This window comes from Saccopteryx bilineata, chromosome 10 (assembly GCF_036850765.1).
Source record: "Saccopteryx bilineata isolate mSacBil1 chromosome 10, mSacBil1_pri_phased_curated, whole genome shotgun sequence".
NCBI classification, from domain to species: Eukaryota; Metazoa; Chordata; class Mammalia; order Chiroptera; family Emballonuridae; genus Saccopteryx; species Saccopteryx bilineata.
In genome coordinates, this window is record NC_089499.1 from 39,610,704 (window position 1) to 39,630,438 (window position 19,735).

Here is a 19,735-nt window from a genome sequence, read left to right on the forward strand (position 1 = left end):
CTTCTATCTGGTTTTCTTTGTGCCCCTCCCCTCCCCCCACCCCCTCTCTCTCCTTCTTCGCCCCCTCCCCCCCCCCACTCCACCCCCTGTTACCATCACATTCTTGTCCATGTCTCTGAGTCTCATTTTTATGTCCCATCCATGTATGGGTTCATATAGTTCTTAGTTTTTTTCTGATTTACTTATTTCACTCCATATAATGTTATCAATGTCCATCCATGTTATTGTAAATGATCCAATGTTATCATTTCTTATGGCTGAGTAGTATTCCATAGTATATATGTACCAAAGCTTTTTAATCCATTCATCCTCTGACGGACACTTGGGCTGTTTCCAGATCTTCGCTATTGTGAACAATGCTGCCATAAACATGGGGGTGCATTTCTCCTTCTGGAAAAGTTCTATGGTGTTCTTGGGGTATATTCCTAAAAGTGGGATAGCTGGGTCAAAAGGCAGTTCGATTTATAATTTTTTGAGGAATCTCCATACTGTTTTCCACAGAGGCTGCACCAGTCTGCATTCCCACCAGCAGTGCAGGAGGGTTCCCTTTTCTCCACATCCTCGACAGCACTTACCCTGTGTTGTTTTGTTGATGAGCGCCTGACTGGTGTTAGGTGATATCTCATTGTGGTTTTAATTTGCACTTCCGTAATGATTAGTGATGTTGAGCATTTTTCATATGTTTATTGGCCCTCTGTATGTCCTCTTTGGAGAAGTGTGTATTCATTACTTTTACCCATTTTTGATTGGGTTGTTTGTATTTCTGATGTTGAGATTTACAAGTTCTTTATAAATTTTGGTTATTAACCCCTTATCAGACATACTGTCAAATATGTTCTCCCATTGTGTAGTTTGTCTTGTTATTCTGTTCTTATTGTCTTTGGCTGTGCAAAAGCTTTTTAGTTTGATATAGTCCCATTTGTTTATCCTGTCTTTTATTTCACTTGCCCGTGGAGATAAATCAGCAAATATATCGCTGCAAAAGATGTCAGAGAGCTTACTGCCTATGTTTTCTTCTAAGATGCTTATGGTTTCACAGCTTACATTTAAGTCTTTTATCCATTTTGAGTTTATTTTTGTGAGTGGTGTAAGTTGGTGGTCCAGTTTCATTTTTTTGCAGGTTGCTGTCCAATTTTCCCAACACCATTTGTTGAAGAGGCTGTCTTTACTCCATTGTATGCCCTTACCTCCTTTGTCAAATATCAGTTGTCCATAGAGCTGTGGGTTTATTTCTGGGTTCTCTGTTCTGTTCCATTGATCTATATGCCTGTTCTTATGCCAGTACCATGCTGTTTTGAGTACAATGGCCTTGTAGTATAACTTGATATCAGGAAGTGTGATACCTCCCCCTTTATTCTTCTTTTTTAAGATTGCTGAGGCTATTCGTGTTCTCTTTTGGTTCTGTATAAATTTTTGGAATATGTGATCTATATCTTTTAAGTATATCATTGGTATTTTAATTGGTATTGCACTGAATTTATAAATTGCTTTGGGTAATATAGACATTTTAATGATGTTTATTCTTCCTAACCATGAGCACGGTATATGCCTCCACAAAGTCAGTTGTTATTTCTCCACTCTCTTCCTTGTTTCTTTTATCAATGTTTTATAATTTTTCGAGTACAAGTCTTTAGTCTTCTTGGTTAAATGTACTCCTAGGTACTTTATTTTTTTGGTTGTAATAGTGAAGGGGATTGTTTCCTTAATTTCTCTTTCTGACAGTTCATTGCTTGTGTATAAAAATGCCTCTGATTTCTGAGTATTAATTTTATATCCTGCCACTTTGCTGAATTCATTTATCAGGTCTAGTAGTTTTTTGACTGAGACTTTAGGGTTTTCTATATACAATATTGTATCATCTGCAAATAGTGATAGTTTTACTTCTTCTTTTCCAACTTGAATACCTTTTATTTCTCTTTCTTGTCTGATTGCTGTGGCTAGGACTTCCAGGACTATGTTGAATAAGAGTGGTGAAAGGGAGCACCCCTGCCTTCTTCCTGATCTTAAGGGGATTGCTTTTAATTTTTGCCCATTGAGTATGATGTTGGCTGTGGGTTTGTCATAGATGGCTTTTATCATGTTGAGGTATGTTCCCTGTAATCCCACTTTGTTGAGAGTTTTGATCATGAATGGGTGCTAGATTTTATCAAATATCTTTTCTGCATCTATTGAAATTATCATGTGGTTTTTCTCCTTCCTTTTGTTTATGTGATGAATCACATTGATTGATTTGCAAATATTGTACCAGCCTTGCCTCCCCAGAATAAATCCCACTTGATCATGGTGTATGATTTTTTCCATATATTGTTGGATCCGGTTTGCTAATATTTTGTTGAGGATTTTAGCATCTATATTCATCAGGGATATTGGCCTATAATTTTCTTTCTTTGTGTTGTCTTTGCCTGGTTTTGGAATCAGAATTATGCTCACCTCATAAAAGGAGCTTGGAAGTCTTCCTTCTTCTTGAATTTTTTGAAATAGCTTGAGAAGGATAGAAATTAATTCTTCTTTGAATATTTGGTAGAATTCACTTGTGAAGCCATCTGGCCCAGGTCTTTTCTTTGTTGGGAGTTTTTTGATAACTGTTTTGATCTCATTTGTTGTAATTGGTCTGTTTAGGTTTTCTGATTCTTCTAGATTGAGTTTTGGAAGATTATATGTTTCAAGGAATTTGTTCATTTCATCTAGGTTGTCTAGTTTTTTGGCATACTGTTCTTCATAGTATTTTCTTACAATATTTTGTATTTCTGTTGTGTCAGTTGTTATTTGTCCACTCTCATTTCTAATTTTATTTATTTGAGTCTTCTCTCTTTTTTTCTTGGTGAGTCTAGTTAAAGGTTCATCGATCTTGTTTACCTTTTCAAAGAACCAGCTCCTGGTTTCATTGATCCTCTGTATTGTTTCTTTAGCCTCTATATCATTTATTTCTGCTCTGATCTTTATTATTTCCTTCCTTCCACTACCTTTGGGCTTTACTTGCTGTTCTTTTTCTATTTCTTTTAGATAAGTTGTTTATTTGAGCTTTTTCTAGCTTCTTAAAGTGTGCCTGTAGTGCTGTGAACTTCCCTCTCAGTATTGCTTTCGTTGTGTCCCATAAATTTTGAGTTGTATGCTCATTATCATTCATTTCTAGGAATTTTTTTATTTCTTCCTTGATTTCATTCTTAATCCATTCGTTATTTAACAGCCTGCTATTTAGTTTCCATGTGTTTGAGAATTTTTTAGCTTTCCTGTTCTGATTGATTTCTAGTTTCATGCCATTGTGATCAGAGAAAGTGTTTGATATGATTTTAATCTTCTTAAATTTGTTGAGGCCACTTTTGTGCCCTAACATGTGGTCTATCCTAGAGAATGTACCATAAGCACTTGAATAGAATGTATATTCTGCTGCTTTAGGATGAAAGGTTCTGAAGATATCTATTAAATTGAGTTGATCTAGTGTGTCCTTTAAGTCTGCTATTTTTTTGTTAATTTTCTTTCTTGAGGATCTATCTAGCGATGTCAGTGGGGTATTAAAACCCCCTATTGTTATAGTATTGCTGTTGATCTTGCCCTTTATATCCATCAAAGTCTGCTTTATATATTTAGGTGCTCCTATATTAGGTGCATAGATATTTATAATAGTTATATCTTCCTGTTGCATTGCTCCCTTTAGTGGCCTTCTTTATCTTTTACTATATTCTTTGTTTTAAAGTCCATTTTGTCTGATATAAGTATTGCTACCCCAGCTTTTTTTTCATTTCCATTTTCATGAAATGTTTTTTTCCATCCTTTTACCTTTAGTCTTATGTGCATCTTTTGTTTTAAGGTGTGTCTCTTGTAGACAGCATATGTACGGGTCCTGTTTTCTTATCCATGCAACTACCCTATGTCCTTTGATTGGATCAGTTAATCCATTTACATTTAAGGTTATTATTGATATGTAGTTTATTGCCATTTTATTCTTTAAAGCTGTATTCCTCTTTTGCTATATTCTTTTCCCACTTTGATCTGTTTCCACCATGCCCCTTAACATTTCCTGCAGCATTGGTTTGGTTGTAGTAAATTCCTTGAGTTTTTTTTTTGTCTGGAAAGCTTTTTATTTTTCCTTCAATTTTAAATGATAGCCTTGCTAGATAAAGTAGTCTTGGTTGTAGGTTCTTGTTCTGCATTACTTTGAATATTTCTTGCCATTCCCTTCTGGCCTCAAGTGTTTCTGTTGAGAAGTCTGATGTCATCCTTATGGGAGCTCCTTTGTAGGTGATAGCCTTTTTTTCTCTTGTCCATGTCTCTGAGTTTCATTTTTATGTCCCATCTATGTATGGATTCAAATAGTTCTTAGTTTTTCTGATTTACTTATTTCACTCAGTATGTTATCAAGGTCCATCCATGTTAATGTAAATGATCCGATGTCATCATTTCTTATCGCTGAGTAGTAGTATTCCATAGTATGTATGTACCAAAGCTTTTTTTTTTTTTTTTTTTTTTTTTTTTGTATTTTTCTGAAGCTGGAAACAGGGAGGCAGTCAGACAGACTCCCACATGCGCCCGACCGGGATCCACCCGGCACGCCCACCAGGGGGTGATGTTCTGCCCATCCGGGGCGTCGCGACCAGAGCCACTCTAGCGCCTCAGGCAGAGGCCAAGGAGCCATCCCCAGCACCCAGTCCATCTTTTGCTCCAATGGAGCTTCGGCTGCGGGAGGGGAAGAGAGAGACAGAGAGGAAGGAGAGGGGGAAGGGTGGAGAGGCAGATGGGGGCTTCTCCTGTGTGCCCTGGCCTGGAATCGAACTCGGGACTTCCTCATGCCAGGCCGACGCTCTACCACTGAGCCAACCAACGAGAGTCTACCAAAGCTTTTTAATCCACTCGTCCACTGACGGACACTTGAGCTGTTTCCAGATCTTCACTATTGTGAACAATGCTGCCATATACATGGGGTGCATTTCTCCTTTTGGAACAGTTCTATGGTGTTCTTAGGCCAATAAGCATACAAAAAAATGCTCAACATAACTAATCATTAGAGAAATGCAAATTAAAGCCACAATGAGATATCACCTCACACCAGTCAGAATGGTGCTCATCATCAAAACAACACAGAATAAGTGCTGGTGAGGATGTGGAGAAAAGGGAACCCTCTTGCACTGCTGGTGGGAATGCAGACTGGTGCAGCCACTGTGGTAAACAGTATGGAGATTCCTCAAAGAGTTAAAAATCAAACTGCCTTTTTAAGAAAAATCAAACTCCCACTTTTAAGAAAAGTAAGTTTTTAAGCACTTCTTAATTTCCATAAGCTCAAATCAGGCCAGTCAGTGAGATGTTCTTACTCTACTACTTTTAGTCTCATTAAGACTAAATAAGCCCTAAACCTAAAGCCTTAATAGTTCTTTCATATTCAAGTATAAAATTTCTTTGTGATCAGAAAAATCTTCCATTCTAAGAAATTTCTTGTTTTCTCAACTAATTTTGAAATAAATACAACAAATAACATATTCCAGGTCTCCTTTCTTTCCCTTCAAGCAGTTCTGTGGTATATATTTCTGTATTCCTCTAAATTGTTCTCTTGGGATTAGTTTCCATACTGAGTCATCTACCAAACAGTGCCTGTGTTTTCCAGGCAAACTAATAGTTTTATTATTCCTAAATGACTCATTAGTTCTGAATCATCACACCTTGGGTACTCTGTTAAATAAAAAGCTTTTAGTCATTTTTCTACAATTTTACTCTTCCTAGTCTTTAAATGTCCCATCTAAGTGACATGGATATTCACCGAATTTTCTCTTGCGTCCATAAGATTTATGTTGATCATTTTCTTCTGGAATCCTTTCATCAATTGAGAAGTTCTTTACTTCATACTTTCTGTTCCAGATGTTTCCTGAAATAGAACACACAAATAGCAACATAAAAAATAGTGTAACACCATTCTCTATTTTCCATCATTATATTTATGTTCTTTAAGGTTTTATTAACTTCCCAAATTTCTCCATGAAATTAGGGAGAAATGCCTATAAAAGAAAACTGTAGCTCTTGATTATTGGTAAACATAGTCTTTTGAATTCAGTATGTTGAAAGAATGAAACATTTTCACCCCTTGACTTCCATGTCATATTTGGCTGGTTTACTTCCTGCCCTTTGAAAATTAATTCCCTGTCTCATTCCTGGCATCCTTCTCACCCCATACATGCCAGCCTTCCTCAGAATTTTGTCCTTGACCCTTTTCTCATGCTATGCATGTTCAGTCTTGCCCACTCTTGTGCCTTTAAAACCCCTATCTGGTGCTTATTCCAGACCTTTATTTTCAACTACTCTCGCGTCAGTGCCACACATCTGTCTGTGTGAGGAGACCCATCAACACAACCTATGCCCAAAGCTGAATTCATCTCCCCTAAGCCTTTGTCCCCAGCCTTAGCACACAATAATCAGGCCCAACCTTATCAACACATTTTTAATTTTTAAAATCTGTTACTAATGTTATATATTAAATCTCATAAAGTGTCAGTGATTAAATGGCTTTTTAAAAACTAACAGTTTCAAAGTTTTTACTCCCAATTAAACTGCTCCTCAGAGACAACCAATGTCAATTTTTTTAGCTCTCTTTTCCATTATTTACCTCCATTTTTATAAATGCATATGTTTTGCAAATTCATTGTTCATAAATTTAAACACTAAGTCTTCCTGATATGAATTTCAGTTCTCTCACTCCTATTCTACCACATTAACAAAATAAAGGGTAAAAAGTATATGGTCATCTCAATAGATACAGAATAAGTATTTGACAAAATTAAACAACCATATAAGATTTTTAAAAACTCAACAAACAAGAAGTAGAGGAGAGCTTTCTCAATTTAATAAAGGGTATCTACCAAAAAGACCTACAGTTATCATTATACTTTATGGTGAAAGACTGAGTACTTTTCCCCAAAGATCAGGTACAAAGCAGGAATTTTGCAGCTCACCACTTCTTTTCACTATTGTTCTGGAGATCCTAGTCAGTATAATAGGCAGTAAGGCAGTAAATGTTAGAGGGAAAAAGTGAAACTGTCTCTGTTCTTAGACAACATGGGCATATAAAATAATCCCAAGGCATTTACCAAAAAAAAAAAAAGAGAGAGAAAAATACTAAGTAAATGAATTTAGCAAAGTGGAAAAAGCAAAAGCAATATATGTAAAGCAACAAATAAAATGGAAAAGGAAATTAAAATAACATTACCATTTGCATTAGCAACAAAAAACCTAAAATGCTTGGGAGTAAATTTAGTGAAAGGTCTACAAACACTGCTGAGAAAAATCAAAGAACATCTGAATAAATATAAACATACACTATGTTCATAGATTGCATGGATTAGAGACTTAATATTGTTAAGATCTCTATTACTGGCCCTGGCCAGTTGGCTCAGCAGTAGAGCATCACCCAGCATGTTGATGTCCCAGGTTCAATTCCAGTCAGGACACACAGGAGAAGTGACCATCTGATTCTCCACCCCTCCCCCTCTCCTTTTACTATGGCTCCATGGCTTTGCCTCAGGTGCTAAAATAGCTCAGTTGCCGAGCAACAGAGCAGTGGCCTCAGATGGGCAGAGCATTGCCCCATAGGGGGCTTGCAGGGTGCATCCTGGTTGGGGCACATGCGGGAGTCTGTCTCTTTGCCTACTCACTTCTCACTTAAGAAAAATAAATTTCTTTTTTGGGGGGGCAGAGAGAGAGACAGAGACAGATAAGGACAGACAGACAGGAAGGGAGAGAGATGAGAAGCATCAGCTCCTCATGATTGCAGCTGTTTAGTCTCCTTAGTTGTTCATTGTTTGCTTTCTCATATGTTCCTTGATGATGGGGCTACAGCAGAGCAAGTGACCCCTTGCACAAGCCAGTGACCTTGGGCTCAAGCCAGCGACCTTGGGCTCAAGCCAGGGACCATGGGGTCATGTCTATGATCCCATGCTCAAGCCAGTAACCCCGCAGTCAAGCTGGTGACCTCGGGGTTTCAAACCTGGGCCATTGTAGAGGTACATCCAAGTCCAATGCTCTATCCACTGCGCCACTGCCTGGTCAGGCAAATAAAAAAAAATTTTAATTAAAAATAAAATCTCTATTATCACCAAATGGAGATTAAAGTCATTGAAATTCTAGTCAAAATCCCAGGATGATTATTGGTGTCTGTATATAAAAACAAAAGAGTAGAGAATGTATAAATAAACTCATATATATGGCCATTTCTTTTTCAGCAAAGGTTCTAACATAACTCAGTGGACACAGTCTTTTGAACAAATAAATGGTGCTGGATAATCTTCAAATTCAGCCTTATACCATTCATAAAAATTAATTTAAAATAGATCACAGAGATGAACGTTAAGAATTGGAACTATAGAACTACCCCTACACACACACAAAATAAACCTTAAGAGAAAAATCTTCATGACTTTGGCATAAGCAAAGATTTTTAAGACAGGTTACAAACATATTAACTATAAAAGAAAAATTAATTATTTGGATTAATAAAAATTAGTAAGATTTAAACCTTTTACTACAAAGAAAATGGAAAGGGAAGCCACCAACCAGAGAAAATATCTGTATCCAAAATATATAAACGATCTTTTCAAAGATAAACCAAAAGATTTGAATAGACACTTCACAAAAGATACATATGAATTGCTAATGAGCCCATGAAAGAAACGCTCTACATTATTAATCATTGGGGAAATGTAAATTAAAGCCACAGTGGAATAGCACTTCACACCCACTAAAATGCCTAAAATCAAAGAAACTGACAAGTGTACAAAAGGATGTAGAGCCACTAGAGCTTTCAAGTGTTGATGAGACTGTAAAATGGTAGAACCACTTTGGAAAACAGTTTAAGAGGTTTTTATAAAGTTAAACATACACTTATTATGACTCAGTAATTCCATTGTTAATTACCCAAAAGAAATGACCACATAACCACAAATAGACTTTTACTCACCGGTTCATAGCAGCTTTAATTTGTAATAGCACAAACTAGAAACAACCCAAATGTCTATCAACTGGTGAATAGATAAAAACAAATTTTGGTATATTCATGTAGTAGAATGCCTACTAAGCAGTAAAAAGAAATATTGCAGTTTACACAGGCAGAAACATGGATGAAACTCAAAACCATTGTCTGAGTGAGAGAAGCCAGACTGAAAAGTATATATATTTTATGATTACATTTATATGAAGATTTAGAACTGGCAAAAGTAATCTATAGTGACAGGAAACAGATCAGTAATTGACAGATATTGCAAGTAAGGGGAATTGATTGGGAAAGGTCAGAAGGATACTTTTAGGGTGATGTAAATGTTCTGGGTTTTTTAGGGGCAGTGGTTCTTGTTAAATCAGATTGAACTATACACTTCATATCTATATTTTTATGGTCTATAAATTATAACTCAATAATACTGGTTTAAAATGAAAGTGAGGCTCTGAAGAGCTGAGAGGAAGCTCTCTGTTTGTGGGTAGTATTTGTAAATCAGCGGGCTTCAGTGTAAAGCCATCATGTGGTTAGATGGGATTCCTGATCTCCAGAAAAGGATTCTTTAATCCACAGTGGAGGCTGGGAGTTGGAATTAGTAAACCTGGTTTCTTGTGACCTTGACCTGGATAGGGGGAAGGGGGCTCATGAGTTTATTAATCAGAATGTAAAAATTGAAGAATATAACTATTTCAATTTTTAGTCCTTTACCACCCCCTGTGTGTGATGCCCCCTGGGGCTGGTAATTTTCTGGTTCATTTTTTTCACTAGCATATAAGTTTCCTGTCTTCAGCAGAGTGAAGGAGGGATGATTTTTTGAGTTTGTGGCGTGCAGGTGGGAGGTCTATACCCTTGGCAGAATTTCAATCTCCCTATTTTCAATCCTCTACCCTAGCCATGGCCCATTTGGATGGTACCTGGAACCTCCAAACCTGGGCCTTTTTTGGGTTGTGCAGGGTGAACCGGTTTGCTTGCCATCAATATCCCTTCCTCCTCTACTCTGCTAAGTCATTTGCCATCCTGCTTCTGCTTTCTATCTTCACATATAGTGATTTGGAATTACAGATGTCTCCTAGATTCTTTAAAAATGGAGTTTACTTTATTATTTTTGTTCTTACTGTTTGGAGGAGATGTTAAAGCTATAAAATCCATACTGCACATTTTCTGCTTCAGCAATATTAAACACACAAGTTCTTTTCATATCTCTGTGCCTTTGTAGATTTTTTTTTCTTATAAGGTCCAGTTTAATCTCCCTTTACCTGGTAAGGCTCTTTTTTTTTTTTTTTTTATCTCACAAGACCTTTTTTTTTTAATTTTTTATTTATTCATTTTAGAGAGGAGAGGGAGAGACAGAGAGAGAGAGAGAGAGAGAGAGAGAGAAGAGACAGAGATGAGGGGAGGAGCTGGAAGCATCAACTCCCATATGTGCCTTGACCAGGCAAGCCCAGGGTTTCGAACCGGCAACCTCAGCATTTCCAGGTGGACGCTTTATCCACTGCGCCACCACAGGTCAGGCAAGTAAGGCTCTTGTCTTTCAAAATTCAGTCCTCTTCACTGTAACCTTTCTTGTCTGCTGCTTCTATTCCTTTGTTTCACAACAGATCCACTTCATCAGCAGCATCTATATAGCAGTTTACTATGGAGGAATACCAGGAGCCACTGGAAAGTACCTGTTAGAGTAATCATAAACTGTGTAAAGTGGAAGTAATAGTAAGTCGAAAAACTCTGAAAGTTGCCTGTGAAGCACGTGGGCAGACATTAGGAAAATAGACTCTTGCCCTTTGCAGGGATGAAAGAACCAGGAAAGACAACAGACTTGGGCTCTGGGCAGGCAGCATGCAACAAGACCTGAGTTACAAATGTAAACATTCAGAAGGATTAACAAGAATTTGCCAACAAATCTATAGTTTGCTTTCTACCCTGATATAATAGATGTTTAGACTGACTGAATATTTTTGCCATATTTTATCAAATCAAAGATTGTAAAAACACTCATCATTTCATGTAAGAAAGAAAAAATTCAGACTATGATACATGCTCTCTTACCACTCAGAACTTTTTACTTATTGAAAGAGTTCTTTTCGGCTTATATTGACAGGTATTTTTAATTATGTAGCACTTTTGTACATACATAATCTTTGGGACCAGCTCATAGACTTTGGGACGTCTTTAAATTGCACTTGCTAAGGCTACCATTTGCCAATGCAGGGGTCCCCAAACTACGGCCCGCGGGCCGCATGCGGCCCCCTGAGGCCATTTATCCGGCCCCCGCCGCACTTCCGGAAGGGCACCTCTTTCATTGGTGGTCAGTGAGAGGAGCATAGTTCCCATTGAAATACTGGTCAGTTTGTTGATTTAAATTTACTTGTTCTTTATTTTAAATATTGTATTTGTTCCCATTTTGTTTTTTTACTTTAAAATAAGATATGTGCAGTGTGCATAGGGATTTGTTCATAGTTTTTTTTATAGTCCGGCCCTCCAACAGTCTGAGGGACAGTGAACTGGCCCCCTGTGTAAAAAGTTTGGGGACCCCTGTGCCAATGTAAGGTTTGTTTTTCCTCAACCTCTCAGCAGCATTCAACACCCGTGGCCTCCATTTTGGAAGTCTCTCCTTCAGCCTCCGTGAAACTGCTATCTCCTGGTTTCCTTCTTAGCCTCCCTCTGAGAATTCTTCTCCTCTGTTTAACCCTGAAATGTCGGTCATCCTGCGCTCTGCCCGTAGCCCAGAACTCTTCCCGCTGTGTGCGCTCACCCAGTGTATCCTCTCAGGCCTGCCTCTCCAGGCCAGAGCTTTGTGCTCACCTCCGGGTATTTATCTTCACATTTCATTCCCTTGGATTTTCCATAGGAATCTCTTCAAACTACACATTCAGAATAAAACTCTTTATCTTTTCTATGGCCACCTCCCATAAAACAAAAACAAAAAGTCTATTTTGGGAGTAGCAGCACTAGCACCCCAGGACCCAGGCCAGAAACCCAAGATCCCACTCTTTCGCTTTCCCCTTCTCCTGTTCTGTGAATCCTGCCCTCTTGACTATCTGATCAGCGCCTTCTCCTTGCTACCAACTGCCACCTTCTTGGTTTAGGTTCTCACCACTTCTTGCATGGATTATTACTGTAGCTTCCTAATTGATTTCCATACTTCAGCTAAGCTGCTAGAATGATCTTTCTAAAGCATGAATCTCATCATGTTAGTCCCCAGCCCAAAAATGTTTATTTTTCCCATAGTTTTCAAATAAAGCTTTGACTCCTCAGTTTAGTACAGATGCAGTCAGTCTGTGGGTTAGCTCCTGCTGCTCTCTGCAGTCCTCTCTCCTGCTTGTCTGTCTACTCCCCCTGAAATGAGCCCGGACTGCTCATAGTTCTGAACTCACTGTGCCATGTTAGGCCTCTGAGCCTTCATATGTTTCCCTCTGCTTTGAGTATTCTTCCCTTCCTATTTGTCTAATTAATTCCCATCATCCTTTTGGGAAGTCTTTTCTGGCTCTGCAGTATGATTTAGAAACTCTCTTTCAATATCAACAAAGAACATGAAGAAAGGCTTCACAAATGAACACCACAAATGTCTGCTAAATAAATAAAAAGCTGTTCAGGTGCAGATTAAAACAACATACTTCTATTTTTTCATCTGTCCGATTAGAAAAGATTTAAAAAGTGGTATCACTCAAAAGAGATTGTGGGGAAATGAGCCTCTCACCCTAATATTGGAAGTATAAGTTTGTCATTTTTATGTAAGACGGATTGACCCCTGTATACCTAAGAACCTTTTTAAAATGTGTACATACACACACACCTTTTGACTCAGCATTCTACTACTTGGATTTATTCTAAGAGAACAACTGGACAACTATGTGAAGTGAATATATAAGAATATTCATCACTGTTTATTTTAAAACAAAACATAGTAAATAACCATAATGTCTAGCAATAGCAGATGACTAAATTAAAGAGGTTGGCAAAAAATAGATATATAGTTGTTAGTACACAGAACCAATTTATTCTTGTATTATTATTAGTTAATTATTGCATTACTTGTATTACAACTGTAAAACTACTTTTGCCCACCCTTGTATTTTATGCATATGATAGAATATTATATCCATTAAAATTATCTAGATTTGTTTTGACATGGAAGTATATTCATGAGATATTGCTAGCTTAAAATAAGTTATAAGATATGTAGTGTGATCCAGTTTTTGTAAAGAAATATACATTTATAAATTTTCATAAGAAAATGTCAGGGTGTATATCCATAAGTATATTAACAGTAGTTATTTCTGAATGGTGAATTTTAAATGGATAATTAAAATGTTTTCTGCTTATGAATATTTTCTAACCTTTCTAAAAAGAGCATGTATTAATTCTGAGAACATAATGGGGGAAACAGAAGGTCAAAATGAAAATTATGTGCACAAAAAACCTGTGCACTAATATTCAAAAACTGGAAATAACATTAATATCCTTTAATGGGTGAATGGGTAAACAAACTGTTACATAGTCATACAATGAAATATAAAGAAATGAACTGTTGATTGATACATGTGATAAAGTGAATGACTCTCAAAATCATTATGTTAAGCAAGAAAAGCCAATCTCAAAAGCTAACACCTATATAATTTACATAACACATTCTTGAAATAATAAGGTTATATTGATGGAGAACAACAGATCAATGGTCACGAAGAATTAGGATTGGAGTGACTGTGACTAAAAAAGGGTATCATGAGGGATATTTTGGGAGGCAGTGGGATAGTTTATATCCTGATTGTGGTAGTAGTTAATATAAAAGGAAGGGTGGAAGGATGGAAAAGGAAGGAGTAAGTGCATATAAAGCTGATGAAATCCAAATAGGATCTGTAGCTCAGTTAATAGTACGAATGTCTGTTTTCTCGTTTTGATCATGTACTATGGTAATATAGGGGAAACTGGAGTAAGAGTACACAGGAACCTTCTATAGTATATTTGCAGCTTCTTTCTGATTATAAAATAATCTCAAAATTAAAATTTTCTAATTAAAATAGTTCTTTAGTTACACTATTTATTTTTAAAGTACTCAATAGTCCCATGTGGCTAATGTCAGCCATATGAGCCCTATCAGATAGTACAGACATAGAGTATTTCCATCCACACAGAAAAGTTATGTTGGGCAGCACTTGTCAAAAAGAATGTCTGACTTTGACTAGTATTCTCTCTTTCTCGACTATTTCCAAATTCTAATATTACACGATTACTTTCTTATATTTTCCATCTTGTTACCTTATCAACCAGTTGTTTTAGTTTTATTCAAACCTAGATAAATATTTCTCCTCTTTAATTTTTTAAATATTATAGAAATAAAATAGTTTTATGCCAATTTAGGAATTTATCTGGTGTTAGAGGCCTCTGGGTATTTAAATTTCCCAACACTTATATATTTTGCCCCAGATCAGTTTTATCACCTGTATTATCTATCACCTGTATCACCTGTATTAGAATATAATTCTAATGTCTCTTATACACTTATCCTAACATACTTTCTTGGCAGTATCCTTTGTGTTTTCCTTCCCTTTTTTTCTTACCCAAAAGTGCTTTCAAAATCTTGGCTTTCTGAAAAGGGGCATAGTTTTTCATGCTTGGTAGTGTGTCTTCCCTATCTGCCTGAGCATCTTTTAAAAAGTTAATTCCTTCCATTGCCATGTTTTAGTTTTTTGTCCCATAGTATTGTTCTTCTTTGACTTCTTTGTATTTTCACTTAAGAATTACTGGGCACTTATTTCCTTTACTATGGAACTTCTTTCTGCTTCAGCTCCACACATCCTACATGATTTCTAGTTTTATGGTTTTTGTGAGCCATCATGAGATTAGAATGCAAGGAAGTGTAGGATGAGGCATAGCAACAAAGATCCCTTCACATAGCAAGGAAGTTAAGAAACTGAAGGACAAGAAGAATGGGGTAACCTACCCGAAGAAAACCACAAAGACAGAAATAAAGGAATCTCATTGGAATTAAGGTTTTTATTTTCCTGGGTAGAAAATCTGTATGTTATAATGATGTCAGTGTTTCTTCAAAATAATTAATATGTTTATTGCAGTTGTAATCAAACTCTAATAGAGGATTTTTCTTTTTTTCTTTTTTATTCAGTGAGAAGAGGGGAGGCAGAGAGACAGATTCCCTTATGTGTCCACCAAGCAAACCCACTAGGGGGCAATGCTCTGCCCATCTGGGACATTGCTGCAGTCCTCAGCAACTGAGCTCTTCTTAGAGCCTGAGGTAGAGGCCATAGAGCCATCCTCAGCGCCTGGGGCCAACTCACTCCAATCAAGCTGTGAGTGCAGGAGGGGAAAAGAGGGAGAAAGAGAAGCGAGAGGGAAAGAGGTGGAGAAGCAGGTGGGGCACTTCTCCTGTGTGTCCTGATGGAATCAAACCCGAGACATCCACACACACCAGGCCAACACTCTTACCACTGAGCAGACCGGCCAGGGCCAATATTTTTCTTAAAACTCCATAGTTCAAAAATTTATCTGGAAGACTCTTTGGAGCGTAAAAAAGAATCATAGGGATATGGGAAGCAAAGCCAGATAATAAAATTTAACAGGACAACAGTAATTACAGTAGTGTAGGACTGGCACAAAAACAGACTAATCATTGGATCCAAAAAGCCAGGAAATATAGTCTAACCAGTATAAAAATTCAACAAAAGAAAGGGTTGTTTGTAAATTAATTGTATTAATTGGATCTGTATTTACGAAGTCTCTAATGCCTAAATGAGCAATAGAGACTTTACCAAAGAAGAAAGAGAATAGGCAAGACAGTTTTCTAGGATTAAAGAATTAAAAATGGAAACAGTGAAGTTCTGTTTCTCATTATTAAATGGGTGAAAGTTTTATTGTTGAAATCCCAGTGCTATTGGTGGAGCATTAGTGCTATTGCTCTCTGTTGCTCTCACCATCACCTCCTATCATTGCCTTACTGTATCATTCTTGATATAGTAATATTGCACATTCTGTTCTTCAGCAAATTAGATTGGCTCTATGTTTGAAATATATATACATCTAAACTCCTCCCCTGTTACTCTTCCAAGCCAGCAGACTTTTTGCCCAATTCATTGTAACACCCCCTAACATTTTCCCCTGCTTCTTACCTTGCTCCTCTACAGTCTCCTCTGAGCACAATGGCTAGAATTACCAAATTAAATGGAAGCCTGACCATGTCATTCCTGTGCTCAGTGACCATCAGTTGTTTCCAAACTCACTCAGAGTAAAGCCAAATTCATCACCATAATCTACAGACCCTGCATGATATAGATTTCCACCTTTCCTCTCTGATCTCATCTCCTACACTCCCCCCCCCCCTGCTTCTTCTGCTCCAGTCACTTTAACCTCCTTGTCATTCTTCTAGTAAATCAAGCATGCTCCCACCTCAGGGCCTTTGCACTTATAGTTAATCTGCCTCATATGATTTAACCCTAAATACCCTCTCAGCTTGCTGTCTCTCTTCTTTCAGGTCTCTGTTAATGAGTCAGTGAGATTTCCCTGACTGCCGTTTAAAACACAGCATCTTCCCATTCTTCCTTCACCCTTGCCCTGCTTCCTTTTCTCCACAGCACACATCACCATCTAAGTAATACGTTTACTTACGTATTGTTTTTCTTTTTCCAACTAGATTGTCAGCTCTATAAAGACAGGGGACTTTATTTTATTCACTGTTCTATCTCTAGCATTTCACAAAAGCCCAGCATATTGTAGGTACTCAATATTTATTGATTGAGTGAATACATTGATTGAACCTTTCTGGAAAGCAGCTACATGATTTAGAATCCTTTTTTTTAATTAAGAGAACACAAGTAAATTTTATCCACTTGATGGTGAGAGAGAGATCGATCTGCATATCACAGGGTTTGAGAGTTTGGGATTAAGAACAGCAATGAAGGTTGTTTTTGTCTTTCTTAGACAGTAAGAAAAGAGAAAGGTGTAGAATAATTTCCAGGTGTAGATGAAGTTGGAGATCAAGAACAACTATTTGTGTTGTCTACTGTGATGTATATAACAAGTACTTTGATGGAACGACTTGCTAGTTGCATATAAAGTGGCAAGGAGGGTGGGATAAGAAATACCAACCAGGAGGCAGTTGTACCAGGGCAGAGCTGAGGTCATACTTCTCTAGGTAGTAAGGAGGATAGGGTGTGAGGAAACAAAGGTATGAGTCAAAGTTCAGTAGGCAGTGATACGGCAAACAACCAGACTTGGTAATTGACTGCATAGGGATACAAAGAAGAAGAAATTAAAAGTTCTCTCATATTTCCTTTTAACTGTTTTCTTTTTTCTTTATAGGTTTCTTCTCATTCACAGAAAAATGGATCACTTAAACCTTTGGAGGACTAAGTTATCACACTACTTCTATACCACCAACTAAGATTTATGACAGTAAATTTATGACAATAAATTCCTGCATCATAGAATTGCAGAAAAACTAAAAGAGGATATTTTTTATAAAAATACTCTTCTAATATCATGATATTACTAAATAAAACTAAAAAGCACAATTATTAAATTATTAGACTTGCTACTACAAGCACATATGTGCAACAGCTACTGTATCCTGACAGTTACCAAACCTCAAATTTATATGGTTTCCCTTTGTGGGAAAGGTTATGTTTGCAAGAAACCACTGAACATTGTCAAATATATTTTCAGCTGAGTGTCATTTAGGAGAATTTACTTGAAACGAGTTCTAGAAACTTCCAAGTCTCACCACTAAGTGAATTTGATATTATGGCAGCAGCTTACAGACTTGTGGTTAGTACTGTGAACCACTACAGCAGCGTGGTGATAGACCGGCGTTTTGAGCAAGCTATCCATTATTGCACTGGAACCTGCCACACCTTCGCACATGGCGTTGACTGCATTGTGGTACATCATAGTGTCTGTGCAGACCTCTTACACATCCCTGTGTCTCAGTTCAAAGATGCAGACTTGGACTCCATGTTTCTACCCCATGAAAATGGGTTTTCCTCAGCTGAAAGTGACTATCCGCATCAGGCCCTCCCAGGTATACCCAGGATCAAGAAAGGATCTACATTTCAGAATACCTGTAACTTAAAGGATATTGCAGGAGAAGCAATCAGTTTTGCCAGTGGGAAAATAAAAGAATTTTCCCTTGAAAAACTCAGAAACTCTAACCATGCAGCTTACAAAAAGGGAAGGAAAGTTAAGTCTGATTCATTTAATAGGAGGTCAGTTGATTTTGACCTGCTCTGTGGTCATTATAACAATGATGGGAACACCTCATCCTTTGGTTTACTCCGGAGTTCCTCACTTGAGGAAAAATCTTTGTCCCATAGAAACTCCCTCGATCTGAACCTGACTTCAATGTTTCTTCACAACTTCTCCGAAGAAGACCTGGTTACTCAGATTTTGGAAAAACATAAAATAGATAATTTTTCTTCTGGAACAGACATAAAGATCTGCTTGGACATCTTGCTGAAATGTTCTGAGGATTTGAAAAAATGCACAGACATTATAAAACAATGCATAAAGAAAAAGTCAGGGAGCAGCATCGGTGAAGGAAATGGTAATGATACAGTTGCTAGCTCTGAAACTGTCTATATGAATGTAATGACCAGATTAGCATCTTATCTGAAAAAGCTACCATTTGAATTAATGCAGTCTGGAAATAATGAGGCAATAGATTTAGCAGAACTGGTTAATAATATGCCTAGTTTACAACTGACTCCTTTCTCCCCAATATTTGGCACTGAGCAGCCCCCTAAATATGAAGATGTTGTCCAGCTCTCAGCCCCTGACCCTGGACATTTTCAAACTATAGAATTGCAAGATGACAAGCATAGTTCTAAGAAAACAGACACTGTAAAACCCATTCCAAGCAATTCTACAAATTCCTTGTATAACTTAGAGATAAATGATCCCAGAACTCTAAAAGACGTCCAGCTTCAATCACAGTCAATGACCATGAACACTTCAGGAAATGTTTCTTCTGGTGACCTAATGGAAACCCTTTATATTGAAGAAGAGTTAGATGGAAAGAAAGCATTAGATAAAGGACAAAGGACAGAGAATGGGCTCAATCAGGAGTTTTTAAAGGTAACTGAAGATAGAGCAGAATTTCCAGACCATGGTACTCATCTTAAAAAATGCCCTGCCTCAATCCAAAATGAAATTGGTAAGATATTTGAGAAACCAGTTGTTAACCTACCTAAGGAAGATCTTAAGTCAAAAGTTCCTAAAATTGAAGACCACAAAGATTTTATGACTTCTAACAGTAAGGAAGAGATAGATAAATTGTTAATGGATTTGGAATCTTTTTCACAGAAAATGGAGACCTCTCTAGGAGAGCCACTTGCCGAAGGTAAAAGCTCTAACTCTCTGAAAAGTCATAATCAGTTGACTGATCAGCTTCCTGTAGATCTTGAGCATAAATCTAAAGTCTCTTCACCCACAGAAAAAGCCTCACCTTCCTGTCTAACAAGGATCATTGAAACTAATGGACATAAAATAGAAGAAGAGGATCGAGCCCTCTTACTGCGAATTCTAGAAAGCATTGAAGACTTTGCTCAAGAACTAGTTGAATGCAAATCAGGCAGAGGGAGCCTATCGCAAGAAAAGGAAATGATGCAAATTCTACAGGAAACCTTGACAACATCTTCCCAAGCCAACGTATCAGTCTGTAAGAGTCCTGTTGGTGATAAAGCCAGAGATACTACTTCAGTGGTTTTGATTCAACAAACTCCAGAAGTGATCAAGGTAAGACCCAACAAGCTTGAGTCCTGAAAG

At 37.4% G+C, this 19,735-nt stretch overlaps 1 protein-coding gene across 6 annotated transcripts in view; it reads left to right on the forward strand.

The window, feature by feature from the left end:
* Positions 1-19,735, forward strand: part of PPP2R3A (protein phosphatase 2 regulatory subunit B''alpha) — a 239,225-nt gene that overhangs the window by 33,874 nt on the left and 185,616 nt on the right. For 4 of the 6 annotated variants that reach the window (XM_066244971.1, XM_066244966.1, XM_066244972.1 and 1 more), the window contains exons 3-4: positions 15,096-15,270; positions 17,276-19,705. In XM_066244971.1, the coding sequence (XP_066101068.1) occupies positions 17,717-19,705 (1,989 nt within the window). In that variant the 5' untranslated portion in view covers positions 15,096-15,270; positions 17,276-17,716. Of the gene's footprint in view, positions 1-15,095; positions 15,333-17,275; positions 19,706-19,735 lie in introns of all 6 variants that reach the window. The other 2 variants (XM_066244967.1, XM_066244969.1) reach the window with 2 other exon arrangements.